Below are 18,830 nucleotides of genomic sequence, written 5' to 3' on the forward strand. Positions count from 1 at the left end.
TTAGGAGCCTTGGAGAGCCTGTGCCAACGTCCCCAGCCATATTGCTCGAGACAAACCAAAAAATAAAAAAAATTTAAAAAACTCTTCCCTGTAAATTGTGCTCACCCACCCGATGTAGTCTCTTTCTATAGTTCAGCAGCCGATGAATCGTTTATTCGTGACAGCGTGAGGCGCCGCACACGCGAACCTGACCAAAATAGCGGGTCGGTGTCCTTTGGACAGAGGCATTTAAATCCGCAATATTGACGAATCTTAACCGCGTCTCAGTCCGAGGGGTTTTCTGGCTCTCTCACGCCAAAAGCCATGGTGAACACGGCGTCGTTTGCAGACGTCGACGCTGCCAATGATACGTCGCGTTGTAGTAAACACCAACCAGTGAGAAATGTTCGCAGCCTGTTCTCCGCGAGGCGACTTCTCTAGCGTCTTCCAATTCACGGGATTCTGTCACGAAGCAGGCGGTGAATTCGATCGATCGAGTTCACTTTCTTTACGCGTCAATCGACTGTGAACCGGTGGCAACAAAAAGAAAAAAAACCGATAAAAAGAGAATTGAATTCTACAATTGGTTGACTGTATGTGCAGCGATGAAGACTACATACTCTTGCGGGTGTTTTGTCGTTGTCAATTCTGCGTAAAAAGGACGAGCGCTCGGGTGGATGTCACTGTCTCCATTCGATCCCCCGCAGCCCGGGCACGGAGCGGCCAGCTGAGAGAGAGCGCGTGTCAGATGCGCTCCAGAGGAGAGCGCGCAGATGTACAGGTAGGAGGGCGGAGCCACGCGCTTATAATAGGTAAAGATAGACAGAGGGCAGTGATACTGCGACGATGTTTATTCCAAATGCCGACCGGGCTGCGCAGACCTCGGTCTACAATTGCGCCTTTGCGTCTTTGATGCGCGCCAATGAGTGACGCACGTCGCAAAAACAACAACCGAGGAGGCTGTGGAAAGCAAGCTATATCTATCAGTGATGCATTTCAGGATTATAGCAGCCTATATAAACATCACATGAAATGATGAGTCGCCATAGGAAAAATGTCGTGGATATAAAACGACAATATCAAGTGAGGTTACTCTTCATTGACTCACACTGTCACGCTATAGGGATCATATTGCACTGACTTTTAATTAAGGATAGTGCTACCCTTGTTAAATTACTGAGTCTGTGGCTTTGTCACCCATGGGTGAGATGGTGAGATGGTGAAAATGGACGTCAATAAATACCCACACGTGTAAACACACACACACACACACACACACAGGGTGCTTGTCATGTCCTTTTCCGGTCAATTACAGTAATATCCTTACACTTTCAGCTCACATATTAGGTCAAAAACAGGTGTGAATTGGTGAAGCATGACTAGCAGTGGTTTATTCCCCCTCAAGTAGTCAGCCAGACCAAAGGATACGGGAAACAGCTGGCACGGGGCCCTGAATAACCACTGAACCATGTAAACTGAACCAGGCAGGTGCACACAGCCACCTGTGTCACAAGGCCCCAGACTTCTTGGAGATCGTTTGCAATAAACCCCCAATAATCTGTCCACAAGGCTCTCCACAAGTTACCTGATAAATGTCCCATGAATGTGGAATTGTTATTACTTCTCAAGCACAGATCAAGCAACAAGTTTTGAATGTTTGTAACATGATCTTTGTTCCATAATTCCATCCACATCATTTACATCCAGTGTGCTTCAGAATGACCCTGCAGCCAAACACCAACATTAAAATCAGAAAGTGTAATCTTAGGTTTTACCTTTAGAATAACTGTTAGAATGGGCCCATGTAGAGCAGCTCTGAAGATGTCCTCCTGCTGGTAAAATGGTGAACTGGTCACATTAAGCACAAACAATGCTGCCCTACAGCAGTGTCATGGAGCACCGACCTTCATTTTTATTCTTTCAAGCACTGCAACATTTTAATGAGAAAATGACATTCATGCTAGAACCAAGGTGTTACTAGTCAGGGATTATTAAAGAATATAGTTCCAATGCCTCATGAGTGTTTTACTGATGCTCATCTTTATTCAATAAATCCTGTAATTTTCAGGGTGTAAATCACAGGTTAATTTATTGGCACATCATTCATCCTGTAAACAGGGACTCTTACTCTGTGAACAAGCCTATTGAGATCCAACCTGCTAGGCAACAATAGAGAGGACACAGAAAGTGAGAGCATCAGCAACACATGCTACATACGTCGTGTGTCATAATAAATCTTGCTGGCGTTTATTGCTGGCAGCAGAAGCAGGGACTTAAATTGATCACCCCCCCCCCCATGAAAGGCCAGCTGTTGGGCGAGCGGTTCCTGTGGGCCAGCAGAACTTTAACCGGAGGGTCTCAGTGCTGACAGATGAGATTAACACGAGAGCATGTCAGGTGGTAATCCCACAGGACATTTTGAGATGCTGATGAGGTAATGTGCTGGAGAACCAGCGGAAGGCTGCACCGGACACACTCATCCCGTCATGCACTCGGAGATGGGAAAGGCCACGGCTTGCCAGTGTGGACTACAAAGATCCTTTGCTGTCATCGTGAGACTTCTCAAGTTCAGTTGAGCTGTCAGCAGCTGTCTTGAAACAGACACCTCACCAGGAGAGACCCTAGCCTTTTCTAAAACAGGGAAGAGGGTACTTGGAGGACATTACGAATAGGAGCACGATACAGCAGACCTGAACTTAAAGTATGGTGAAGAAATGAGTGACCCAAACCTTGAGCGACATTCTCTGGAGAGCATTGACAAGCTTGAACCATTAGGCCTGGGTAGCAGGGAGTTTGAGGCATTGGTGGATGTTTCGGAGACACCGGGTGCTCTCTTGCCTCAATGAACCCGACAGGCAGCTGGAGGGTACTCCTCCACTGTGCAAAGTGACATCATTGGCTGGAGGACCATGTGACCCCCTGATGCGGCACTCGGAGGAAACGACCTTTGGGCTGAAGGCGCCCAAACAACCAGCGAGATCTAGCTACAGGCTGTCCAACTGCATGGAAAACAACTCTCGTAGAATATTGCAGAATTATAAGTTTTTCTTGGAGTGTAGACCGAGTATGTGTTCATGTTCCGATAAGCCTGGGCACACGTTCATCAGCCTCATAAGAGTTGCATTGAGAGTGTAAGTTTAGGAGTAAAAAGCTTAGTGTAACTCTGAAGGGATCACGTGACTAGTGACATGCTGAGAAGGAATAGCCAATAAAAGACAATGATTCACGGTAAATCTGCCATATTTTTAATTTTTTTTATGAAAATCCGTATCTGATGCACATATATGATTTTTGAAAAAGGTTCTCCGTATTTGTGTGAATTCCCTCATATTTCCAATCGGAATGTAAATGCATGTATTTAGTGTAGAAACTGGACCAGGAAAGTAATTCTGCTGCAGGTAGACGACATTCATCCGACAGATCATATGATAAGGAGAATTAAGCAACATATTGGTCGTTTTGAAAATAAAGTATTCATGGACAGTGATTGCAAACAAAATAAAGCTTTATTGGTGGTGTTTGTACCCCTAAAAAAGGTGAAAAAAGCGAAGTAATATGCTGTCAAGTGGTGTCAAATAAGGCCAAAACTGCTATGCTGAATTACACATATTACTTTAGATAACATGTCATTCATCACCAGTGACACAATCACTGCAGAGCATGTGTGAGGAGATCTGTGTTCTCATACCCAGTAGATTATGATCACAATAAGACAACCTGATTAAATGAAGTCGCTTAAGTGACTCAGATATTAGATTGAAAGATCTCTTAGGATCAAGATAATCACCAAAATCCTTTTGGGGCGTAAACGTTGGTCTTAATGTTTTAGTGTGAAGAAGACAGCGCTCGTTGACCTGTCGCCATCAAACTGCAAAGCTTGATGTATGATTGTAGTGCTGCTTGTTTAATGCTGAAGCAAGGCCCCATCTTTATCGCCCTCGCTCTCAGATATGCTGGCAGACAGTCACATCTTATCTCAATTCAGAAAGTGAAGGCTATTTCCGCCGCCCGCTTTTTCATTTGCTGCCGCTTTCAGCAAAATGGATTCGCTTTCATCCTTATAGGCCACATCTCTGAAGGACACGGTCACATTTCAGCGAGACATTTACAGAAGATTTGCTCTCAGCACTGCTTTCTTGTACGTCTTGAAAACCGAACAAATAAAAAGGCGGAAACAGAGCAGCCAGTTGAGTTCTCACTTTTTAAACCTATAAGCTATATAACCGTATATTGGTAACACTTTACAACACCGCCTGTCCATATAGTCTAACATTTATCATGTAGTTACTCTTAACTTAAGTGAAATATCAACAGCCTACAAAGAAGATACTTACCAGCTCCTTACTGGGATTAAAATGTAGGTACAGCAGGACAAGAGAGGAACACATTTTTTAGAAAGAATTTTAGAGGAAAGAAGAAGTTATTTTACAGTGTCAGAAAACACAGTATAGCTTACAGTAAGTCTGTACTTTAAAACGTCACTCAACAGGGTGTGGGAGGAATAAATATCAGCCTGAGTCCGTATCGTGATAGAGAAAATGAGTTTTATTCTCATGTTAATGTCTCAACATACAAATCGCATTCTTTTTAAGAAAAGAAAAGTTCATCAGTACCTGGCATCTACAGTAGACTCTTTCTAAAAATACAACAATTTCACGTTGCATCCCGCTCTCGCCCTACCATATGCTATCGACTCAGAAAAATAGTAACATTACAGTTGGCTTCTGCTTACTCTTTCAGCCCAATAGTCAAACTTGTGGACCAATTTTCCTTTGAAAAGCTGTGCAAGAATAGATCCCTTTTTAATAATTCAAATAAGAAGTGATCCTTTTTTTTTCCCCAATTAAGAATAAAAGGCCATGAATGAAATGTAAGGAACTGATGTGACAGATAAAAACGTGAATTAGTTACAGAAGAAATTATAGTACCTATTCGTAGTCTACTGGAAACCTAGGAACAGTTATGTTGAAGGTTAACAGATAAACAAGTGCAAAACAGAAATATAAGGATAAAGTTGCCTTAGTGGATTTTGGCACAATAAGATACAGGATATGGTTTTGAGGAAGGGCAGAATATTTGTTGCCTCCTGAATAAAAAATACAATTAAATAACAATGAAAAGTCACTAACATTTAAACAGATCAGAGGAAAATCCTTTAAGATATTACCCTGCACATTTTGCTTCAGTGTCTCTTTTAATGAGTACATCGACAAGTGACTGATAACCAACCACAAAAAACAAAAATAAATTCTTTAAAAAAACATGCTAATACCTGCTAAGACATGACTTGACCGCCAGACGTTCCTAGGCATATGAACTAGTAAAAATACATGTAATATATATTTATATATATTTGTTTCTTTTTTTTCCAGATGTATCTGCATACGGTATATGTTATACTCTATATTGTTGTTAAATATATGTTAAAGAGATAGAATGATAGTTACACAGTGGTCTGTCTAGCCCTGGAGTGCATTCTGAGGAGTTAACCCGTTGGCCGCCGCTTTGGGCCGACCCTCAAAACCTCACCATTGTCACGCGCTCTACGCTGTACTGGTCTGAAATCAGCCCCTAAAGTCCTCTCGCCTGCCACGGGTGAAATGATGCATTGAATGTGGAAGACAAACTTTCAAAAGTCCTCTTAATGTTCTGGCTAAACGCGACCAGGGGATGGTTTCAGATCAGCGTTGTTCTCCAAAGGCACTTCCGAAAGGCCCGTTAAACTGTCCGCACACCCAGCTGCTATAGAAACACAATGCATAGAGCAAACATCGGTGTGTTTTGGAGTTTTCATGGCCGTCACCGCAGGCAGTCCGGTTCAGTGAGACCACGGCTACATACTTCAGGGGGTTTGATGCATTTTGCACTTTTTGTGATGAAACACCACGAGGAATGTGATGTCTGATCCTGGCATTCCATTTCTATAGCGTCGTATTCATTCGAGCAAACAACCATGATTCAACTTAAATTGTCATTACAATTTTCTCTCTCACACACACACACACACACACACACACACACACACGCACACACACACACGCACACGTAGACACTTTGTTGTCAGTCGTCATCAAAACGGGTGCATAATTGTAGGGAAACCATAAATGTCATTTGGTACATGGGAGGGTCAGGGGCCAGCTGAACTTCATTAGTGTCGAGGTTTGTGTACACAGGAGGGGAGGGACACGCATTCGAGCAAATATTGAACACCAATAGTCAGACTCGTCTTTTGACTGTAAACGGACGCCGATAATGCAGCATTACAAATACACCACCAGAAACCCTTAGGGAAGACTGACTGAACTTTTAACGTCGAGATCCAGTGCTACTAACCCGCTCCGGAAGCACACTATAAATCAAGACAAAGACAAAATAAAAAAAGATCAATAATTTACATAACTAGCTCACTGTAGTGTACTTATTGGTATAGTGTGAAAGGGTTAATTAGTGTTTGGGGAATGGAGATGAAAGCCGCAGCTTGCTGTAGTGGCAGCTGGTTTCCTCTAGGGGCAGCCGAGTGGAGTCCACAGGACTTTACTTTGTTCTTGATCAACTATGGTGATGATCTGAGTGCAAATGTAAGGGAGGGTGCCGCCCTGGACAATACCTGAAAACAAAGGGAACATTTATTACAGCGCAAATAAAGTCTGACACACATAACAGGCATATTGTTTGTGGTTCAGGTCGCTTTTCCGACTGTATACGAACCTGTGAAGAACTTGCTGTACTCTTGCTCTATCTTCTGCGCACTTTCAAACTGCTCCTTGGAATGTTTTTGAGATACTTTGTCCCGCAGATAAACCGGATCTTTCTGCTCCCTGTCAGAAAAAATCAAAAAAGCATTTAATTTAAGGTATGAATCCAAAACCAATGAACTCCTATGTTCCTCTAATTTAAATGGTGTCTAATTAAGCTTTCAATCATACAATGTCTGATGAATCCTGGCAAGACATACATAAAATACGAAGTGAAGAAGGGATACAACCCTTGCACTGAGAGACTTTATTTTGAAATGAAAGAACAGCTGTTTGGGATTATGTTGGAGTTTGTGGTGGGATGGAGTGCTTTGACAGACACGCCAGGTTCATGGTGGGATGGAGAGTGAAGGCTTATCCTGCTCCATCCACTCATCCATATCACACACACACACACACACACACACACACACACACAGGGTGGGGGTGTCACCCGGACAGTACATGTGGTTCAAAGAAATGCTACTTACTTGATCTGCTTTGCATTTTTGTAGCGGACGAAGACAACAATTGGATAAATGTGAACGCTGTGGAGCCTTTCGATGGCGTGCGGGGCAATGTCGAGCAAGCAGTGACAGCCCTGCATCAGAAAGAAGAAAGAACACACGACCAACAACTTCAGCTCTCCGTTTCAAAAGGCTCGACAACAATTGACACTTGCCGTTATGAGCAGGAAGTGTTTCTCTTTTCGTTAAATCGGCATCTAAGATGAAAGCGCTGCGATGGCGAGATCTTATCGCGAGCAGAGATTAAAGACAAACTAAATCTACTTCATCTTTCCTGATAACATTTCATGAGAAAGAAAAGCACTGGCTAATACCTTATCGGTTATTTCCTTTATAGAAGCAACAGTGGTCACATCGAAATGGCCACTCCTGCGCTTGTAGTCAATGAAGAGGCAGTCTTTGACGCCCCGCTCGATGGCTTGCTGGGATGCCTTCATCACCTCTGAAGACGTGACAGAAAGAGTTCATGAGAAATCACATGACGCAAATGACATTTTTACCAACCACTGTACAAACCCTCCCATTTCTTCAACCCGTAAGGCTTATTCAAGATGCAGAAATATCGTACAGTTAAGAATGTAGATGCACTATTAGGCTTTTTTCAATTGGCGATCGGATATGTATTGACAATTAAAGGGATGATCGATGATTGGTTGTTCCTACACTGATATTAATGTGATTTTAACTACCTGCTTCTATGATTATTGAAGCAGAATACAGTCGCAAAAAGCTAATGTTAGATAATGCTGACTAGTCGGCCTGATGATGTTTAATGTCCCCAACAAACTCCGTAATCTCATTTAGCCACAACATTTTCTAAGACAAATAAAATACGTCAGTAAATACCCCACTCTTGAATTTGAGTCGATTCCTTTACGTCGTAGAACAGTTAAAATCTCTTAAACTTAATCTCTTAATACCTGGTTTCAAACGGGAGTGTAGACGAGCCGAACCATGCAGTGGAAATGAGGCATAAGACTAAGCTTCCCATGTTGGCATTTCACGAGCATGCTGTGACATAACTCCCCCCTCCCCCTCCTGCTCCCGCTGCCCCTGGCGATCGAAAAGCCTATCGGCGATCTCAAGTGACCACGATCAACCCTACGCAATATATATATATATATATATATTCCCCCTGATTTGTAGGACTGACAAACATCTGGATCAGGTGAACTCACCCAGTACACATCTGCAGAACTTCCCAGGAGACTCTTTGACCAGCATCTCCTTGACGGCGTCAGTGAGCGGCCCAATGATGAGTACCGGTCGGGGAGAGGTGCACTCCACCTTCTGGACCCGCTGGTATGCCAGGCTCACACAGTCTGACACAAAGAACACGCAGATCAATCAAATACCCATTTTGGCGAGGATTTACACGACGCTATTCCGATGAAACATTTCCTCTCACCGTCGAGGAAAGGGATGGAGTCTGTGCTGATGGCGTCCAGAGCCACCATTTCTTTGCTGTCTTTGGAGCTGCTGCGTTTGTGTTTCTGTTTCCTCCTGAAGAAGGATCTGCGGGCCGCTGCAGAGAGAGTCTTACCGGAGTCTTCCTTCATTTCTGTCACACTGTGTCTGCGGTAAAACTCTTGGTCCATCCTACACACACACAGATTTTTTTTTTAAAAACACTATTTTCACTTGTGAGGATTGTCTTAGTTTGCCGGTAGTTTATGCATGTAGTTCTGAGTGTAAGGGTTGGTTGAACAGAACAATAAATCTTTATTGATTTTAGCATTTGTTTGGAATGTATTGTTATCGATTACTGGCCCTTCAGGCACAGTCTGAGAACAACCACATAAAAAAAGGAAATGTTTTGTAACATCAATGCATGTTTCCAGAGACACTCAGGAGAACACCACCTTGCAGGAAGTACAGAAGGGCAGTCTAAAACATATGGAGGACAAGCGACGTTACATAGGATTCCTATGTTGCAGCAGTGTGGCACAGCTTGTTGTGACAGCTGTTGCAAACTGTCCTCGAGCTCAAAAATGGACGTGTGTAAGCGTTGCATTGCATTCTCCACCCACATGTACTTGCTGGGGATCTGCCCCCTCTGGATCTGCTGTGCGTTCTCATCTAGCTGCCAGGCAATCCACGTCCCGAAGCTGCCCTTTGGTAACGACTCATCCACGTACAGGATGTCATCCTTCTTAAAACTGAGGTCCCCCTCGGCCTCCCCCACGCGGTCGTAAAGTGCTCTGGTGAGAGGGAGAGACAAAGACAGATGGGGAGTTATGGCGAGTAGGGCAGAAAGAGGGAGCGGAAGTGAGAGAGAGCTGGTGAGGTACCAGACAAGAAAGCTGTGAAGGGTGAGAAAAGATTAGAGAATGTTCATTTACTGACAATATAGGCCTTGCTCGCCTCTTGTTGGAGCCTCAAAAGTCATTGATGAGCAGCCTGTGACAGCCAGGCAGGCCGAGTGTATTTACTGCGGGTGACATCACAAGCCCACTTGCCTATGTGACAAGTGACTGCGGCAGCTGAGGCAACATGCCCCGACAGACACCAAACAACAAAACGTGACTATTTTAGAGCTTCACTTTCCAGTGTTTCCAAAAGGCCGAGAAAACACAGAGAGCACTCAAACAGATGAGGTGTTGGGTCTGCTGCGTAGGGAGTACAGAGATTGGATAACCTAAATCTGTGGTCTGATTCGCAGCATTGCAGTCACTCGGTGGATCTGGGATAATTGGTTAGATGAGAAAGATTCCAACTTGTCCAAGGGGCGCTCCAGTGGTGGTTCTATATATAGTAACATGGACAGAGATGAGGCTGCTGGGGGGGAAATTAGTGTGGTCTTTACACAGAGCGGTTACAAATAAACGGCCGACAATGCTCTGTGTACATGTGTAATGTGTCGTACATGTATGCACCTAATATAAAAGCCATCTCCTGGAACGTCCTTGAGCGTGCTGAAGTCATCTGGCCGATGCTGAACCTTAAATGTGACCGTCTCCGCAGGCTTCAGCATCTCGACGTACACCTCCTCTGCCGTCTTATTCTTCATATTCACCGAGTTGTACTGAAAGACATGTGATGAGCATAGGGGGGGGGGGGGGGGGGGAGAGAAAGTGAACGTCACATCATGAAAAATAAGAGAGCAGAGAAATTTGGGGATTGTCTCCACTCATCTGTATATTAATTTGCAATGCCTGTGAAGGGTCCACTAGTAAACAGCTACATTTTCCTCCAAGCTTTCAGCCCCACTGAAGTGTCGCAGTATTGATTTGGGGAAGAAAACAAAGAAAAAGACGGACGGCCTTTTGGCAGGCTGATGCCGTGCAGCCTAATGACAAAGCCGCGATAGCAAAGCCCTTTGTGGCAGAGAGCTAAGTGGGAGCATGCCACGACAATAGTCTGTTCTGAGTTTGCGGTGTTTGGGATGGATCACCAACGAGGAGTGAGAGAGAGAATGCAGAGGAGGAGAAGATCAATGAGCAACAAAGACGGGCAGGAAAATAGAAATGCCAGCGGCGTCTGGCAGCGCTCGAGTCCACAGTAATAAAAGCACACAAAGCTTTGCAACGCCTTATTAGAGGAGTTTAGCTTTGAGATCACTTCACATACCCGATAATACACCTACAACTCCACTGAAAATCCATTAATGAAATCGTATAAAACTCCCACTTAAAAAGATCCGTCTCTCCAGTTACACATCTGACAGCATAAAAGTACTCAAGTTATTGTAAATGTGACAAAAACATATCGGCCACTTGCTACGGTGTTGGTGAACGATGTGCATTATGAAATTCCAAGGCAACAGGTGTCTATGCGTGCGTGTTTGAGTAAAAGACGAGTCCACACCTCCTGAATGAGGTCCCCAGGAAGCAGACCATCAGGGCCTCTGGCAGGACTGTCCTCATCCAGGCTCTCTATGTAGACGCCCCGCAGGTTCCCTCCGCAGAGCGCGACTCCCACCTCCACCCCGGGCCTGCGCACCGTCACAAGCCGTGGCTCACCCACCATCCTGCTGCCCCCAGACGGCATTCTAGAGGACAAGTGGTCATTTAGACAGTTACTGGAGCGTAATGGTGTGGGCATGGAGCAAGTATTTCTTTGACATCCAAACACACACAGTTATGGTGGGGTTGTTTGATCTTCCATCATCGTTTGTGTCGAGGTTTACCTGATGAAATGGTGGGGGCTGGTAGTGGGTGTGGTCTGCTTGGAGGAAGGAGTGAGCGTGCCCTCGTCCTGTTCGCTGAGCGTATCGATGGTGGAGTGATTGTCGGGGGTGGCGGCTCCGCTCCCCAGGGGAGTCGACTGAGTACTGACCGGCTCCAGACGGGAGCTGCACCGAAAGTCAAAAACAGGAAAGGTTTGATTCAGCCAATAAAATGCACCTGGGTGAACATCTGCTGTTTCAGAGATTCCTTTTGTGTTCATCTCAAAAAGACAAACTCCTGGCCATATAACACAGCATACATATCTCTTGCTTCAACTGAAATGGCTTCAGGAAGTAGCAGAGCAGCACACTTGGGGCTAACCCCCACGCTGAACAGCTACAGACCGTTCTACAGGAAACATCGCGTTACCTCGAGCGAGAGTGGTTGCCCAGCTGGTACATGTGCGGGTTGTACTGGGCCATAATGGTGATGGTGTCACACTGCTGGCCGATGATGAGACGAGCTTGCTGCTCCGTGGCGTTCCGCAAGTTGATGCCATTAAACTAATAAAGGAAGAGCAGCGTGATTAGTGAGAGCTGGAGGAGAGACAGAGTTACTAAAAGAACAGAGATATGAACACAGTGTGTGCTCAGTCCATTAAGGGTTTGATGTCATTAGTAGGACTTGGTGGAGAAAATACCGAAAAGAGAATTGACAGGGGATTAGTTTTACATCAAGTTTTTCAAGTTTTAAAAAGAGTGCATACTCTAAAAGAGATCAGGCAGCCATTATTTGCATTGCAACATATGACTCCTACTTGCAATTTAGAAGCAACTATGCTTCGTAGTAGTTATTTAATATGTTTATTATCTTTGTTTTAATTATAGGATGCATGCACCTCGGCCATTCACAACACATGATTATATTGAACAGTTACGGATAAAGAGGATGTCATCTTGCCACCACTGAGATGAACATCTGCCTTCTTTTAATCTCCAAAAAGATTTGTGATTAATTTACATTCTTTATGTACTTGGATTTTAACTACTTGTGTAGCATCCACAAGAGCAGTATGTCCTCTTGATGTGACATTGCCACAGAATTTCAGCTTGTGCAGCCATTTTTTTATGCAGGGGAAACACCCTTTTTGCATTTCAGCAAGTATTAAAATACCGGGAACCACGGCCGTGGGAAAAGCTACGGTCTGTGTATGCCACTGTGTTAAATGACTGCGCCTTTGAAGCAAGCACATATTAGCAGTATTATACTGCTGCTGTATCATTAGGCTCCTTGACAGGCATCCAGTAATGCATTTTTAATTATGCTGCTCGAGGCTGTAACCTTTTATTCGCATACAGTAGGTTGTTCATACCTCCAGTAATTGGTCTCCATACTCCAATCCTGCCTGGTGGGCGATGCTACCGCCAGTAACCTTAGAGACAAAGATCCCTCCGTTCTCCCCACTGACGATGGAGATGCCCAGAGGCTCCGCGCCTTTGTGCACAATGACGTTACGTGGTTCCTCCAAGTACGGCCTGGTGGGGAAGAGTAAAGTGTATAAATGAACAGCATCCCAGAAAAGGAGCACGCTGAGAGGGTGAGGTGACGTCACAGTTGGACGGACCAATTTATTTACAGACACAGAGAGAGCGAGAGACAGAGAGAGAGAGAGAGAGAGACTACCGAGGCTTTTGCTCAACATAGAGTCATACCTGGTCCAAATTATAAACCCATCAACCGACTGATTTGTGTTTAAAGAACATTTGGTTCTGAGCTTACATCACCCTCCAGGCCTCTAAATTGATCCCTCCAGAGCGCCACTTTACGTCTGGCTCACAGAAGAACCTGGACAGGTTTCGAGTACAGAGACAACGTGTGCAACGTCATAATAGCACAGGCAGCTGAAATCCCTTGACATGAAGGGGATTTGCATGAACTTGCGTGTCTTCATAACTAGTTGGCTTTGGACATGGCATACAAATCCATGAAGGCAGAGAAGAGGAATGGATTAGCAGCCAGAGACGGGGGTAAACATAGTGGTGGTGTGCAAACAAGACCATGTCCCGGAAGCTCCAGGCTGAAGAATAATACCGTTGCATAACATACATACTGCGGACTCAAAAGGTTGACTTGGCTGAGGGCAAAAATACAAACATGCATGTTGACCATGTCGGCATCACGGTCGGTATGGACACTGCATGCAATATCTGAGATTGAAGTGGGGTTTTTTTGCGACATGGAGGAAGACAAGTGCAGACATATCAACACTGAAGCTTTGAAGTTCAGCAAGTGAAGCTAATCAGGTCTATTTTGGTGGTTTTCCTGAGGCACTAATATTGTGGCATGCAGAAACGAGCAGTTCTTTAATTAAAGCGCGCTCTGGTGGAGTGAAAAAAAGACACATTTCTTCTTTTGCATTCTGTGCAGTGAGACTATTCTGCTCCTCTGTATGATCTACCCAGTTGCACTGAAGCATGGGAACGACATGAACTTGGGAGAAGGGGAGGAGGGGGGGCATTCCCTTGTTTGTAGCACTGTGAGGGAGAACGAACCTGAGGCTCCTGAGAGAGGAGAACCTCGGCCTTGCAGCCAGAGGAATCCTGAGAAAAGATCGGTTACGGTAAAGAGATCTGGAAGCGGAAAATTGCAGAGAGGCGGGAGGAAGATAAAGAGCAGAATGGAGGAGAGAGATCACACAGAGACAGTAACAGTGTACAAGGACAGCGGTGTCAGCGATACAAAACGGGACAGAAATGTTGGAGGAAGACAAAAAAAAAAAATCGAATCTCAACCCAGTGGCAGATCACCGCTTCCTTCGTAGAAACAGCAAGGAGGTCTCCACGGAAATTATTGAGAGTTTCAGCAGGATTTCAAAGGACGGATTGCACAGCTCTGACCAGGATAGACCTGTTGCCTGGCAACGCCTTTTGAAATAGCCTCAGAGGATCCCTAAGGGCAGACGTAGGTCATACGATACCGGCTTCTGGAGTGATCCTTATAATCATACTCTCTCCATCATTCACACCTATTTGCTCCGTATCCCAGAACAACAACGCACTGATCAACGTGACACCAATGACAAACATCAGATTAATATTCTGAAGTCTTCCGTGATGGGAAACTTCCAATTTTCAGTGAGCAGCTTCACACTAGTGCAGACATGTCGTCCAACTAGGTTGTTAATTAAAAAGCAGTATTTCAGAAATGATTTTTTCTACTCATTTTTTATCCTACCTGTCTTTCCTGCGCTGCCCTACTGGCAAGGGGCTGACTGAGATCCGAGGTAAAGTGGAAATGGAGCCTTGTGATTGGCTGCTGGCAAACGAGGAAGTCTCCAGATTGAGAGGCGATTGAGGAGGCGTGATGAGACTGGGGCTGCTACACTCAGAGTGCGAGAGGGAGCCTAGATTGAGGAGAGGAGGAGCAGACAGACAGAATAAGGGTGTGCGTAGTCTGATCATCTCACGTCTAGAATACACACTGAAATCTCATAACAAGCCAAACCATTTGAGATATATAGAGCTGTTGTAAAAGGACGGATAACACGTCATCTCACTTGTCACACATTCAAAAATCTCTTGACACTTTGACAAGGGTATTGCAAACAGCTCTTGAATTGCCTGGAGACGATTTACACCTGAACCTTATCAGACCACTCAGGATGCAAATGACCGAGAGGAGAGAAAAGTCTCCTAATCTGGTGGTAACCGCCGGCTAAACAAACTGAAGGGTTCAGACATGTTGACAAACTGCTTACACTGATGACCACAACTGGCAAATTCAGGTGTTTCAATGTGATCTCCACATGAGAACGACATTTAAGTTGTTTGTTCTGTCGGCGCTGTAAAACCTAAATTTAAGACTTTACAGGACATTGATCTCAGACGTCTAGCTGCTGCTGTGCAGTTTGACCGAAGGAGATTTAAAGACTTTTAATACTCGTGTGGTGAGTGTGAAGTGTGTTTTCCATAGCGAGTGCAGTACCTCTGTCTGACCCCAGCATGGAGCGGGGGTAGCGGGGAGTGGAAGGGAGTTTGATCCTCTCTGTGCGGTACTGGACATTATTGGAAGAACCTGACCGAGGGATGAGATGATACAGGAATGAATGCTGCGACATAATATCCAAAAGAGAAAAATGCACCGAGTCTATGACCTTTACGTGCGTGTGTGTGCGTGCATGAGTGTCAGACTGACCGAGCCGTGAGCTGGAGGGCAGTGAGTTTGTACCGTGTGAAGCTCTGCTGCTGCGTGACGATGATGATTCGGGGTAGTCAATCGTGCGCTTCTGCTGGCTCAGGTCCAGGCTCAGACGACCCTGGTGTTGTGGGCTACACACACACACACACACACACACACACAAATAAACAGCCTTAGGAAACGCTCATGATTCTGCATACAATGCTGATACAATTATTTGAAGCATGTTAAGTTAATTGAATTGATGGGCTGAGCTAAATCAATGCACAATGTTAAGGCAAACAGTAGAACATCTAAATTTGTACTTTTGCTTTTAGGAAACAATTAACTCTAATTAAGAAACATTAGTCATCGTAACGGCGAGTACGAAAAGGAGGTACCTGGTGTGGGTGTGCTGGTGACATATCTGGGAAGCGACGGATGGACAGTTGCTGGTGTGAACGCGGTGACTGCGCACCGTGTACACTGGATTCCTCATCACGGCCGTCACAGCGGGGCAGGGAGACAGACCCCGGTGGGCTGTATCTGCACAGACACACCACCACCACGTTAGAGAGGGGGGGGGGGGGGGGGGCTATGCTTATGGTGACATGTGTTCATGTAAAAGTCTGAGAACTCACTCGGAGGTAGGGTGCCATTGTAGACAGTGGGAACGAAGCCGACGCTGTGCCTGTGGGAGCGGCTGGGGGAGGAACGGAGCATGTCCCTGGGCTCCGGTGAATGCTCATCGTTAGAGTAGCTCTGTGATGAATGACAGAAACGGTTACAATTGTCCCCGCGGGGTAACAAAACACCATTATGTCGAGGGAGAAATCCTCTACCCTTTTGCTGGAGACAAGCACCATATGAGAAAAAAATGACAGCATGAACATCCCACTGCAGTGAAATGAACATTTATCCCCACTGCTCTCTCCTGTGTGCTTCGGGCCCTGAAGAGGTAGCCAGGCATGGTTCTCTGAGCCCCAGGCACTGACTCAGCTCCTGGGTACCAGTGCAGAGGCATCAATCACTCCGACACGCTGCTTAAGAGGCAAGTCCCAGAGGCATAACTTTGACGGAGCTGTAAATTCTATTACAAAATGGATGCTTTGGCCCACGGGGATGATTTGAAATGTTGGTTTCATTTGGAATTCAAACACTTCTCGATGCATCATGTTTTCATCTCTGTGTTAAAGAGGCTTCGAAACAAACTGCCTTGAACTGGCGCAGGGATCACGCAAAAGGAAACTAGATCAATCCTTGAGGCGTTAAATGAACTTACTTGGAAGGAGGGAAGCGCGATGGTCTGCGGGGTCATCCTCCGTCGAAGGGCTGGGGCAGATTTAGGGCGCGGCCTCTTCACCTCTGGCTCCTCCCCTCGGGTTCGGCCGATGTCCTCGTCACACGACTTCCTCGAGGTCAGGACCTTGCCGTCCAGAAAATAGTGGTTTCCATTCCTGTCTCTTTCTCGCTCGCTCCTCTCTCTGCCGTCTCCCGCTGACATGGAGATGGCGGCCTCTCCCTTGCCGTCTGAGGTGATCGTGCAGTCAGAGGCAGAGCTGCTTTGATGTTTATGTTTGAACTTAAAGGAGTCACTGCGAGTGGGTGGGGTTGGAGGGGTCGGGGTGGATGAGGAGGAGAGGGACTCTGTCTTCAACGGCTGCGGGGAGTGGGAAGCGGCAGCGGCGGCGGCGGCTACGGCAGCAATCTGATTGGCTACCATGTACTCCATCTTAGAGGAAGGTGTTTCGGGGCGTTTGAAAGTGTCTGGGTCGAAGATGGACTTCCTCTGCTTGGGCGATTTGTAGATGGAGAGCTGGGCTGCTGCCGTGACTGGACTGGTGTTATCTGGCGCTACCGACATACCTCCCACCATCATCTTGGGCCACGTGCCCCCACTGTGCTTCTTCTCCAGGGTCGTCTCCATTGTGATGCAGTCTGAGGCAGCGACGGGGTCAAAGGGCAAGGAGGAAGGCGCCTTTGTGTAACACGCTTGGAAAGCACTGGGCCCATAGCGGCCAGTGCCCAGGTCAGAGGCCGGCCGAAGGCTAGTGGCATGGAGGGAACCCGTGGAGAACGGCTTGCCCATGTCGCTGTACACCTCGTCAGTTTCACCTCTGACCTTCCTCCTCTCCCCAGAGATGCTACTCGTGCTGGTGCTTCCAACATCCGGGCAGAAGATGTCGGTCTGTGTCGAGCTGTTGTGTCTGAGGTTGCGGCTGTTCCGGGAGTGAATCTCAGACAGGTGAATGCGCCCGTTGGACTTCTCAGACGACTCGCGCAGACTTTCAAAGATGTTCTGGCCCGAGGTGCTGTGAGGGAAGAACTGTGGGGAGGACAGACGTAGGAATGTTGTGATACACTGGCAAATTAATTGGCAATGCACACGATAATCCAATTCTCACAAAACACACAGTTGGAAGCTGTAAAACCGCTACGTGGGGCATGAAAAAGTAAAAAGACAGGGCATGATTTTTTGGCAGAGGTGAAGTAGAAAGAGAGTAGGGCCCACCTTCATGAGAGAGAGGCTAAGAGAGTCCCTGCAGCTCCTCAACAGAGCCTCACACTCCGTCACAGATTTGTTATCCAGAGCAATGCCGTTTATCTGGGGAGAAGAGAAAGACACTGGAAATAAGGACAGGTCCTTCAACACTAAAGCAATCTACGGCCGTCTTTTTGATATTCCTCTGAAGTGTGTGTGTGTGTGTTTTATAGGCAGTTGTATTAAAATAGATGCACATCACCAAACACATACAGGTGACATATCTCCTGGCCCGGGGCCTGAGATGTGTCTCGATGCTGCAGTGAGGAAACTACAAGAACTCTAGGCCAGCACACTTCAGTCTGAAGAACCATCACGCTGCAATCCGCACATTTCCATCACAATCGGCTGGACTTGAGGATTTTTTTTATTTCAAATGGTCAGAGATATCAAAGAGCAGAGTGCGTAACATATTATGGCTGAGATTTATTATGAAGTTCAGGAAAGAACTTTCTTTTTTAACCTAGAACAAGTCGGATACATTTTATCGAGCATCTCAGAGCTCACCTTTGAGCCATGGAGTTCAGCTACTGACATTCTACATCCCATGCATATTGCATCACCGATTCAGCACTTTGGACCCTTTTCTTTTTGCAATCAAGCATTTGATAAGTTACATACAAGCCAATACACTGATGTGATTAACGTTCACGCGGGCACAATAAAATAGGATACTGTCCCACGATTAAGACCTCTTAACGCATCATCTGTACTTACCATTGCAGCTGAGCCATCATATCACTTCTCATGTGGAGGAGACTGC

At 45.8% G+C, this 18,830-nt stretch overlaps 1 protein-coding gene across 2 annotated transcripts in view; it reads right to left on the reverse strand.

Moving 5' to 3' along the window:
• Positions 1-4,505: 4,505 nt before the first annotated feature.
• dlg5a (discs, large homolog 5a) overlaps positions 4,506-18,830 on the reverse strand; it is a 30,740-nt gene continuing 16,415 nt past the window's right edge. Inside the window, exons 15-33 of one of the 2 annotated variants that reach the window (XM_079280564.1) lie at positions 18,038-18,130; positions 16,808-17,851; positions 16,167-16,287; positions 15,927-16,071; positions 15,577-15,677; positions 15,334-15,423; positions 14,584-14,752; positions 12,722-12,884; positions 11,779-11,912; positions 11,370-11,534; positions 11,048-11,231; positions 10,117-10,265; positions 9,271-9,441; positions 8,649-8,839; positions 8,419-8,562; positions 7,555-7,682; positions 7,205-7,314; positions 6,688-6,797; positions 4,506-6,586 (exon numbers count right to left, since the gene is read on the reverse strand). In XM_079280564.1, coding sequence (XP_079136690.1) covers positions 6,483-6,586; positions 6,688-6,797; positions 7,205-7,314; positions 7,555-7,682; positions 8,419-8,562; positions 8,649-8,839; positions 9,271-9,441; positions 10,117-10,265; positions 11,048-11,231; positions 11,370-11,534; positions 11,779-11,912; positions 12,722-12,884; positions 14,584-14,752; positions 15,334-15,423; positions 15,577-15,677; positions 15,927-16,071; positions 16,167-16,287; positions 16,808-17,851; positions 18,038-18,130 — 3,516 coding nt within the window. In that variant the 3' untranslated portion in view covers positions 4,506-6,482. Of the gene's footprint in view, positions 6,587-6,687; positions 6,798-7,204; positions 7,315-7,554; positions 7,683-8,418; positions 8,563-8,648; positions 8,840-9,270; positions 9,442-10,116; positions 10,266-11,047; positions 11,232-11,369; positions 11,535-11,778; positions 11,913-12,721; positions 12,885-14,583; positions 14,753-15,333; positions 15,424-15,543; positions 15,678-15,926; positions 16,072-16,166; positions 16,288-16,807; positions 17,852-18,037; positions 18,131-18,830 lie in introns of both variants that reach the window. The other variant, XM_079280563.1, reaches the window with a different exon arrangement.

The sequence above is a fragment of the Melanostigma gelatinosum genome (assembly GCF_949748355.1).
Source record: "Melanostigma gelatinosum genome assembly, chromosome: 12".
Lineage (NCBI taxonomy): Eukaryota > Metazoa > Chordata > Actinopteri > Perciformes > Zoarcidae > Melanostigma > Melanostigma gelatinosum.